Source organism: Stegostoma tigrinum, chromosome 9 (assembly GCF_030684315.1).
Source record: "Stegostoma tigrinum isolate sSteTig4 chromosome 9, sSteTig4.hap1, whole genome shotgun sequence".
Classification (NCBI taxonomy): Eukaryota; Metazoa; Chordata; class Chondrichthyes; order Orectolobiformes; family Stegostomatidae; genus Stegostoma; species Stegostoma tigrinum.
The window spans coordinates 41,057,257-41,068,453 of record NC_081362.1 but is presented as its reverse complement, the minus strand read 5'-3'; the positions used below and the strand labels follow the sequence as shown (position 1 = coordinate 41,068,453).

The 11,197-nt window shown below is 39.8% G+C and overlaps 1 protein-coding gene across 1 annotated transcript in view; it reads right to left on the bottom strand.

Moving 5' to 3' along the window:
- Positions 1–11,197, bottom strand: part of usp34 (ubiquitin specific peptidase 34) — a 329,850-nt gene that overhangs the window by 108,250 nt on the left and 210,403 nt on the right. The window contains exons 42-43 of the mRNA XM_059648851.1: positions 5,002–5,165; positions 3,123–3,207 (exon numbers count right to left, since the gene is read on the bottom strand). Of these exons, the coding sequence (XP_059504834.1) occupies positions 3,123–3,207; positions 5,002–5,165 (249 nt within the window). The remainder of the gene's footprint in view (positions 1–3,122; positions 3,208–5,001; positions 5,166–11,197) is intronic.

The window sequence follows — 11,197 nt, the reverse complement described above, 5'->3', positions numbered from 1 at the left end:
ATTACATAATCTTCAGAATGTATATTTATCTTTAAAATCTGAAACCTGCTCTAGGTCTAACCATGTTTCTTCTTTTCATTAAGCAATCGAACATTTTACAATGTCATGAGATTGTGAAAAGTGTATTTACTCAGTTTGATTCTGATCTTCATAAATAAAAAGTATTACTCCAATTTCTAATATGTACCTCCATAATCTGCTTATATTTTCATTTCTCCACAGTTAGAAATATCTTGAATCTATTCACAACTCAATTCTTCTTTCCCCAGTAAAAGAAAAATCACTATCTTCCTAACTTGATGTTCAAATGATCCAGAGATACCTCTAGCACACATCTTAGCTTTTCTTGGACCAATCTCCAAGGAGAAGTGCCAAAGATCATTGGTAAAATCTCAAAGACTAAATTGACTAAAAAATCTGAAAATTTGCAATCCTGATTAGGGAATGTCAATTTGGAAAATTAATCTCAGCAAGCAAAGAATTTTGCTGCTCTGAGACCATGGAAACTGAACCCATTTTTTCAACAATTAGTTGTAATTTAGTTATGGGTAATGACCATTATGTGTAATAGATTAATTGTAGCCAATGTAAAACAATAATGTCACAAAAGTGGGTTTGTGTCTGTGGCTGCATGCTATCGAAGTTTAGATTGACCATATGGTCCCAGGCTAACAGATACAAAAAATATTTTCAAGTGAAACTGCTTTAGTATGAATATAGTTGAATGTTAAAGGAATGTAAATGGGCAGGCCACCTGGAATTGACATCAGCACCAGAAATATCAATGGCAAACCCAACCATACAAAGCTCAGCTTGCCAACATCTGGAGGGTTTGTTCCAAAATTCAGAGAGCTGTCCCGCTGACTAGTCAAACAACAGCCTTACAGTCATATGCACGGTATCATACCTTACAATTTCTCAGAGATGACCATCACCATCAATGGTTATGTCTTGTACCACCAACATGTAGACTCATCCAAGGTAGTGGCACAGTGGCATGCGGTCAGGAAGGAGTTGCTGTGGAAGTTCTCAGCATTGACCCCGGCTCCATTAAGTACTAAGGCTTTAGGCCAGTACTCCTCTACATCATGCAACACTTGGGAGAAAATACTGAGGGTGGCAAGATCACAGAATATATTTTAGGTGGGACTTTAGATCCATCACTCTGCTCAGCTGAGTGACACCAGAACTGACCAAGCCTTAAAGAACACAGCCTTTAGACAGCAGGCAATGAGGAAATCACCCAAAAATCATCACCATTACAAATTTTGGATTAAGAAAGTGGAGAAATGGCAGCTCAGTGTTTCTGGTTACACTGCTTTCAGATAAAATTAAAGATACATCAAAAAAATGCAGGGGGTGGGGGTGAAAGAGTGGTTTGAGATGCTGTTCTAAGAAACAAGCATGGCTCGAGGAGGGATGCCATGATTATATCAAATCAGATCATCTACATTAATCAAAGAAAGAAAAGAAGGGTCACATTAGACGGAGTATACTGCAGATCCCAAGGAATCTCAGAAAACAGAAGACTAAACATATACAAATAATTCTGAGAAATACAAACTAGGGTAAATTCGCTTGAACAGGCACAGAAGAATAATTCTTAAAATGTATTCAGGAAAATGATTTTAGCCACTGTATGCAGCAAGACAATGGCCATTTCGGATTTAATTTCGAAAATGAATCTGGGCAGGTGAAAACGATACGAGTGGGAAGAACATTTCAGTGGTACTAATCATAAATCCTGTTAAATTAGAAAGGAGTTCAGACAAGGGAGGATACATAAATGTGGCAACCAGGTGTAGGACATTTGGCCCCTTGGGCCTGACCATTCACAGATGATCAGCTACCTCAATGTCTATTTTCTGCTCTATTCTCATATCTCTTTAATGTTTAAAAAACTATGAACCTCTGTTTTGATCACAATGACTAAAGTATTACAGGGACAGAATTCCAAAGCCCAACAATCTAGACAAAGGAGCTGACAGAATTGTTACTAAGTTTTCTGGTGACTCAAATGTGGATGGACAGGTAGTGTTGAGGAAGTGACGAGGCTGCAGAAAGACCTGGACATGCTAGGTAAGTGGGCAAAGAGGTGGCAGGAAAGAAGAATTGAGTTGCGAATATTTTCGCAACCTGCCTTTCTACCTACTGTTCTGTCATCAGCCACAGAACATTGGCTTCCTTCTTCCAAGTCATTATATATATCATAAACAGTTACTGCTCTGGCACAGGAACCCCACCGGTTGCCAACCTGAAAAAGAACTCCTTACCCCTCACTCATCTTTTCCCACCTATTAACCAATTCTCTATCATGCTAATATACTATCTCCAATTCTTATCTCATGACTTAACCTTTTGAGAGTTTCCTTTTCAGAAGGTCTTCTGGAAGTCTAAATACAACACATCTACTAGTTCCATACTATGCACTCTGGTTGAGACTTACTTGATTAATCAGAATCTGTTCATCTCCCTCTTAACTTTATTCACTGTTCTGCTGTCACATGCACTCTGGAGTAGTGAATTCCATAGATTAATGACTCTTTGACAGAAATAAATTCTCCTTACCGCTGATTTAAATCTGTCACCCTAAAACTATGAACTCCAATTCTAGACTCTCACGGGAAAACAACCACTTTGTGACTATGTAAAAACTGAAAGTACTGCAGATGCTGTAAATCAGGAACAAAAACAAACTTGCTGGAAAAGCTCAGTAGATCTGGCATCTGTGAAGGAAAAAACAGAGCTAACACTTTGGGTTCAGTGACCCTTCCTCAGAACTGAGGGTGGCTGGGAAAACGTCAGTTTATATGCAGAAAAATGGGGACAGGCATGGGGTAGGGAGTAAATGATAGTATAGAGCCTAAAGAGAAAGAACAGCAATTGGACAGACAAAGAGTTGATAATAATCAGGCTGGGAGGGTGAACAGTTGTTAATGGGGACTATTAGTGATTAATAACAGGTAGTGTGTAATGGTAGGCTATGTGATAGCAAGGCTTGGAGTGTGGGATTGGGGGACTGGAGGATCCCCAAGCAGAAAATGAGGTGTTGTTTTTCATAGGGAGACACAAATATTGAATAGGTGGCACGTGACTACATGTTCCAATAAAACTATCCTTACCCCCCTCCCCCATGAACATAATCATGTTGGTTCCATCATAAACAAATAAAAAGGCTTCTTCATTATCTCCTACAATTTCCACTCTCTGTGAGGGATAGAATGCACAATTGTGGCTTTCAATACACCAGCAGCTCAAAAGGCCAATCTTCACAAATCAATCAAATCAATTATGCACAAGACTTGACTGCAGGAATAAGCTCACCCAGGCTAAACTGCATTCTTCCTTTTAGGCTAACCGACCTATAGTTACCCATTTTTTGCCTCCCTCCCTTTTTGATTAACCGTGTCACACTGGCAGTTTTCCAACCTGAAAAATAATTTTCCAGAATCCAAAAGATGTGGGGAGATCGGATACAAACAGGGCAAAACCAGTGTTTGATCATATACATGAAAAATAAAACACTGTAGTTGTCAGAAAATCATTTTAAATGATGAAATTCCATGACTGAACAATCAGAATCTCAATCCTGGTACAAACAATGTTGTCTGCTTTTCCCAAGATAAAATCAAGGCTGAAAAAAAACCATGGAAGAGCTGAAAAATTATGTTGAATCACAACATATAAATTATTTAAAATTTTTTCCAGAGTCTATGCCCTCAATAGTACATTGAGTGGCAAAGACCACTACTGCTTGTGTAGACAACCCCCATCGCCCTCCCCCTAACCATGGAGATGTCAGAGGTGCAACAGACCCTTCTTTGCTAGGATGCATCTGTGAACAAGCAGATGCTGTCACCACAATGCTGATGCTCACTGTGTTCCCTATGTAAACGTGCTGCTGAATGTCAGACACATGCAGATTCTGAAACAATCACTTTCCTGAATTAATTAGGCAGGTATGTAATCCATCAATACTAAATAGAAACAAATTTAATTAACAGAAAAACTGGTCTGTCTGTGGGTGCAACCATCCTAGTTTAACATCTGAAACTTTGCAATAACATTCAAACTTCCTATTTCTTATTCAGGAAAAATGTTAATAGACAGTTATGTTGAGATTGGAAGAAAATCCCTTAGAAAAATATGAAGAGTATCTTGTATGAATACCTTAGCAATAGAGTGATGCAAGTTTAATAACTGACACATTAACAGGTCAATTCTGTCAAACCGTCATGAAATTCTGAACAGTTCAAAATGAAGCAGAAACCACTAAGCAGACAATCACTCAAGAGTCTTATAGCATAGAAGAGGACCTTCAACCCATCAAGTGTTTACTGACCTATCTACACTAATCCCACTTACCAGCACTTGACCCACAGGCTTGAATTTTATGACTCTTCAAGTGTTCATCCACATACTTAAAGTTGTGAGGTTTGTCATCCTTACCATCCTCCCAGGCAGTACATTCCAAATTCCGATCACCCTCTGAGTGAAAAACAACTTTTCTTCAAATCCCTTCTAAACCTCTTTACAATTACGCCCCCTTGCTATTAACCCCTGAACTAAGGGGGAACAGCTGCTTCATATTCACCCTGTCCAAACAACCTGGCCAAGTTTTGTGTTTTACAAATGTTTATTCCATTGGTATCTTATTGAGCTGAATTTCTCTTAAAAGTTATAAATTTCACCATTAATAATATTTCAATCACCAGAACAATAGGAGAAATATAAATGGGTTTCAGTGACAGCAAACTAATGCTCAGAAGTTTGTCTCCACCCCGTCATGTGATTTGACTGGCAGCACCATCTTTCTTCTAGGAACTACAAGGCACTGCAAGACTTGTTGCACATCCATGTTCACTGAAAACATTACTGCTGATAACAAAGTTCTTTCATTTAACATACTTTAACTTTTGCATTAATTCTTGACTGGATTAAAATCAACATACTCAGATTGCTATATACATCAACTAGTTGTCATTTTTCAACAGTACTTACTTTAGCTGTAAAGATGGCCTGTCTGGCCTCCGGTATCATATACAGCTGTTGGATTGTGGAAGCTAAGTAACAGGTTGCTCCAAGATTCGTCAAACCCACAAACCTGCACTCAGCCCGCACATCATCATGAGGCCAATAATCCCACTTGTATGGTGCATGAGATGCTGTATTAAAGAAAATCAAGTTTAATTCAAAATTATTCTGCCATAGTTCATAATACATTGTATCAAACTTGTGCAAGTCAATGAATTATTCATCATAAATCATAATTTTATCTTTTATTTATGCTCATCTCTTTTAGAAATCAAATACGTTACAGGAACGATGCGAATTTTTTGTCTTTGAAGCAGTACAACAATTTCTATTATAATCAAAAAAGCTGAAAATTTAAAAATAACCTTGACGTTGTAGTGGCCAGAAGCATGCAGTGAGCAATGTCTATGGAATACTGGAAACTAAAACATGCATGGGTAGAAGATGTCGTGGATGAGAAAATTCAGGCAAAATAAAGTTTACCCAATGATGTTAATACTCGAAACAAAATGCTGGAACATTCAACAGACTGTAATTTTGTACATGCTTTGCTATGTAAGTTGTACCATAATGCATATTTAAAACAGCTGGCAGTGTGCAAAAGGACAATATTCTCTTCACATTAAAACCATCTTTAATGGGCAGGATTTGGCTAAGATTTCTCATTGGGTAGATAGGTGGCAGGTAACATTCGTGTTCCATTTAAATCTTGGTTTGGCGGTCATTAACAAAGGAAGATCCAGTCATCTCTCCTTCAGACTAAATGGCACCTTCACTGCTTAATTTACCACCAACATTTTGGTCATGACTACTGCCCAGAGGGTCCATCTATGCTAATATCTTAATAACAGAAGTAGGGCAATCCCTTTTGCAGTCTGCAATGAACGTCTTCATCTTTCAGTTTATCCACTGTCTACAAAGTTTAGATTGTATCCTCACCCCACTTCCACCCATTTGTGCCAAGAAGCACAGCATATTGTTGTGCAAACACTATCATTTGGAAGTTCCTCCAAAAAGTCAGAAACTGGTATTGCTACTCCTTCCAGACTTCAAAATTTAGGAATTCCTAGTTATGACGCAGTTACGCTCACCTCTTGGGGGTACACAGAAAATTCCTTGTTCCAATCCTACTCAAGTCCCTTCCCACAAAATATTTTCTCAATTATGTCAATGGCATCATCAGCGCTACTTCCCCCTCTCATTCGGAATTGGAAAAATTTATCAATTTTGCTTTCAATTTACATTGTCCTCTCACCTTCACCTGTCCATATGATTCCTCCCTTCCCTGACATGTGTGTTTACATTTCTGCTGATAAGATGGCCTCCAATAGCTACTAAAAACATACTAACTCGCACAATTACCTGGACTATACATCCTTACACTCTGCTCCTGTAAAGACTCTATCCCATACTCCAAGCTTCTACATCATTTCTAACATTGTTCTAAAGAAGCCATCTTCTACAGGGAGTGCCTTAGAAATGTCTGCCTTTTACCTCAGCCAAGAATTCCCTGCCAACATGGTTGACAGCGTTCTTATGTTGAACCCACTTCCTGTGCTTCTGCCCTCACTCTTTCTCTTTCCTCCCACAACACCAATGGGATCTACCTGGTCCTCATTTTCCACCCCACCAGCATCTGCATCCAAACAATCTTGACCCACCTCTCTGCCATTTCCAGCAGTATGCCAGCAAGAAACACATATTTCACTCCCCTCTCATCAGCATTTTGCAAGGATTGTTCCCTCCAGAACATTCCCCTGGTCCACTCGAAACACCACTGCACACACTCATAGCACTTTCCTTTGTAATCACAGAAGGTGCCACATTTGTCCATTTACTTCTCCTCTGCTCACATGCCAAGGCTCCAGACACAACTTCCAGATGAAGCAGCGATTTACTTGTACTTCACTTAATCTAGTCCATTGTATTCGCTGTTAACTATGTGGTCTCCTCCACGGTGGAGAGAAATGCAGACTGTGTGACCACTTTGCAAAACATCTATGTTCTGTCCACAAAAATGGTCCTGAACTTGCAGTTGTCTGCCACGTCAACACACAGTCATGTTTCCTGGTCAACATTTGTCTCAGGCTTGCTGCAGTCCTCCAGCAAGGCTCAGCATAAGTTGGAGGAACAGCATCTCATTTTTGCTTGGGGTCCCTGTAATCTTCCGGACTCAATATCAAATTCAATAATTTTAGAACTTGAACAGCATTCATGTCCTCCACCCACCACAACATATCAGGTCATCTTGACACAGGCTGTTTTCAGCATAGCCATCTCATTTTCACTTACTGATTATCCCCATTATCAGCAATTTTTCTCCCTGGCATACTATCGTTCATCCCTTTTTCTACCTAAGTTATTCACCCCTTTGTCTACCTAAGTTATTCTCTCACTTTTGGCTCCATCTCTGTCTATCTGTTCATTCCTCCCACCCAAACGAATTCCTGTTTGTAGCTAGGAAAAAATGGTATACATGCGAAAACAGTTCTGAAGAAGGTTCACCAGATCTGAGACATTAATTCCGTTTTCTTTCCACAGATGTTGCCAGCCCTGATCAGACTATTTTAGATTTGGTGATGAGTAGTGAGACGGGTTTCTTAAAATAACGTCAGAGTAAAAGATCCTCTTAGAAACAGACACCACAATGAATTTAGCATTTGGTTTGAGAGGGAGGAACTCGAACTGAAACTATACTAAGCTTAAATATGAGTAATTACTCAAAGGCATGAACGCACAGCTAGCTGGAGTGGACTGCAAGAGGAGTTTAGCACTAAAGATAGTTGAGCAACAATGGCAGGCGCTTAAGAAAATGGTTGCAGCTCACAGCAAGGATATATATCAATGAGGAGAAAGGATTCTTGGAAGGGGATAGAGCGACTATACTTAATCAGGGAAGTTATGGCATCAAATACAAAACAAGGCAAAGATTACTGATACGCCAGGGGATTGGTAACCCACAGAAAATGAACATTGAGCGGTAATTTACAAGTAATATCAAGATGGACAGTAAGAGCTGCTTTAAATATTGAAAAAAAAACGGAAAGAGGTAAAGGTTAACATGGGCCCCTTAGAGAACAAGGCTAGAGAAATAACAAATAAGAACTAAGAAAAGCGGAAGAATTGAATAGATACTTCACATCGATCTTCACAGAAGATACTGACAGCATTCCCCAATTAGAAAACAAGCAACGGACAAAAGGCGAGCGTAAATAACTACAATATACGAGCAAAATTAAGCCATTCGGCCAGCATCTTCTGCAGTTCGAACGTGCCTAATGTGTTTCTCAAGCCCATTGTCTTGAATTTTTTTGGTAGGCCTTGATCATCTTATTAATCAAAAACCTCAGTCTTAAAAAAATTCAATGACTTAGTTTCCACGTCCCTCTGCAGCAATGAATTCCACAGATTAAGCTTCTGGCTGAAGAAATTCCACCTCACCTCAGTTCTAAAGGGTAATCCCTTCACTGTAATGCTGTGCCCTCAGTTCCAAGTCTCTCCTTCTACAGGAGACATCTTTGCCACATGCACTCTAACCAGACCTTGCAAGATTCTGCAAGTTTCAAGCCTCATTCTTCTAAACTTTTGAGTACAGACTCAGTCCTCAAATGCTCCTCATATGCCAGGCCTTCATTCTTGGGATCAATCTTGTAAAACACCTCCGGATCCCCTCCAATTACATCACATCCTTCCTTAGATGCAGAGCCCAAAACTGCTCACAGTGTTCCAAATGCAGTCTGACTAGAGCCTACAGCTTCAGCAGTACATTCCTGCTCTCAGATTCTAGCCCTCTTTAAACAAATACTAACACTGCATTTACCTTCCTAACTGCCAAGTGAACCTCAATATCAACCTTAAGAGAATCCTGAACTAAGACTCCCAAGTCACTTTATACTTCAGATTTCCAAAGCCTTTTCTCATTTAGAAGATAGTCTATGCCTCTATTTTTCCTACCAAAGTGCACAACCTCACAGTTTCCCCATTATAATTCATTTGCTATTTCTTTGCTCATTCTCCTAGCCTGTCCCAAGTCCTTATGCAGCCTACTTGCTTCCTCAACATGACATGTCCCTCCATCTATCCTTATGACACCTGCAAATTTAGCAAAAATGCTTTCAGTTCCTTCATCCAGATTATTAGTCTATAATGCAAATAACTGTGTTCCCAACACTGACCCCTGAGGAACTACAGTGTCACTGGCTGCCATGCTGAAAAAGACTTCTTCATTCCCACTCTCTCCTTTCTGACAGTCAGCCAATCATCTATCCATGCCAGTACTTTGCCCCTAATGCCATGGGCTCTTATGTCATTTACCAACCTCCTATGTGAAACCTTGTTTTCTGGAAAACCAAATAGATCACATCCACTAGCTCTCATTTGTCTAACTTGCTCACTACGTTGTCTAAGAATTCTAACAAATTTGTCAGGCATGACTGCTCCTTGACAAAACCATGCTGACTCAGCCCTATTTTACCGTGCAACCATTACTAGGGAAGTGGTGCTTGGAAAACTTACGGGTTTAAAGTCTGATAAGTTCCCTGACGCAATGGGATACATTTTAGGACACTAATAGGAACGGTCATAGAAATAGTGGATGCACTCTGGTGGAGGGTTGCTTTTCAGACTGGAAGCCTGTGCCCAGCAGTGTGCTAGGAGGATCGGTGCTGGTCCACTGCTTTTTGTCATTTATATAAATGATCTGGATGTGAATACATCAAGTATGGCTAGTAAATTTTCAGATGACACCAAAATTGGTATAGTAGCGCACAGCGAAGGGTACCTCAGAGTATAACGGGATCTTGATCAAATGGACTGAGGAGTGGCAGTGGAGTTTAATGTAGATAAACATGAGGCCTGCACTTTGGAAAGGCAAATCAGGACAGCGCTTATACACTTAACAGTACGGTCCTGGGCAGTGCTGCCAAACAAAGAGGCCTTAGGGTGCAGGGTCTTGATTCCTTACAAGTGTAGTTGTACTTATACAGGATAGTGAAAAGAGCCTTTAGTATGCTTGCCCTTATTAGTCAGTGTATTGAGTATAAGAGTTGGGAGGTCATGTGTGGCTGTACAGGTCACTGGTGAGGCCACTTTTGGAATACTGCGTTCAATTCTGATCTTCCTGCAATAAGGAGGTGGTTGTGAAACTTGAAAGGGTTCAGAATAGATTTACTAGGCTGTTACCAGAGTTGGAGGGCTTCAGCCAAAGTAAGAAGTTGAATACACTTTGGGGCTATTGTCTCTGGAGTGTCGGAGGCTGAGGGATGATCTTTTCGAAGTTTATGAAATCATGATGGGCATGGATAGGGTAAATAGGCAAGGTCTTTTTCCCAGGGTAGGGGAGTCCAAAACTAGAGGGCACAGGTTTAAGGTGAGAGGGCAAAGGCTTAAAAGGGACTTAAGGTGCAACTTTTTCACGCAGTACTTGGTGAGTGCATGGAATGAGCTGCCAGAGGAAGTGGTAGAAGCTGGTACAATTACAACATTTAAAAGGCATCTGGATGGGTACATGAATAGGAAGGGATTAGAGGGATATGGGCCAAATGCTGGCAAATAGGATTAGATCAGTTTAAGACATCTGGTCAGCATGGACGAGTTGGACGAAAGGGTCTGTTTCCTTGTTGCGTATTTCCATGACTTTAATGTGGATAAATGTGAGGTGCTGCACTTTGGAAAGGCAAATCAGGACAGGGCTTATACACTTAATGGTATGGTCCTGGGGGAGTGTTGCTAATTGGAGAATTGTCAATGTAACACCTTTATTTGAAAAGGAAAATGAAACAAAATAAAAGGTAAATACATAACACTTAACATCTGTTATTCAGAAAATGTTAGAATCAATTATAAACAATATAATAGTACAGTAATCAGACATATATAATTTAATCAGAGTCCAGTATGGCTTCACAATGGGAAAATCATTACTGACAGATTTAGTAAAATTCTTTGAGGATGCATCAAGCAAGAAAAATAAAGTGAAAGCAGTGAATGTAACACATTTGGATTTTCAGAAGCTATTTCCTAAGTACCATAATACATGGTATCTTAAGATAGTGACACATGGTGTTGCAGTTAGTATGTTAGCATGGATAGAGGACTTGCTAACTAACAGAAGGGACTTGAGATACGAGAAGCATTTTCAGATGGCAACCGGTAATGTGCAATG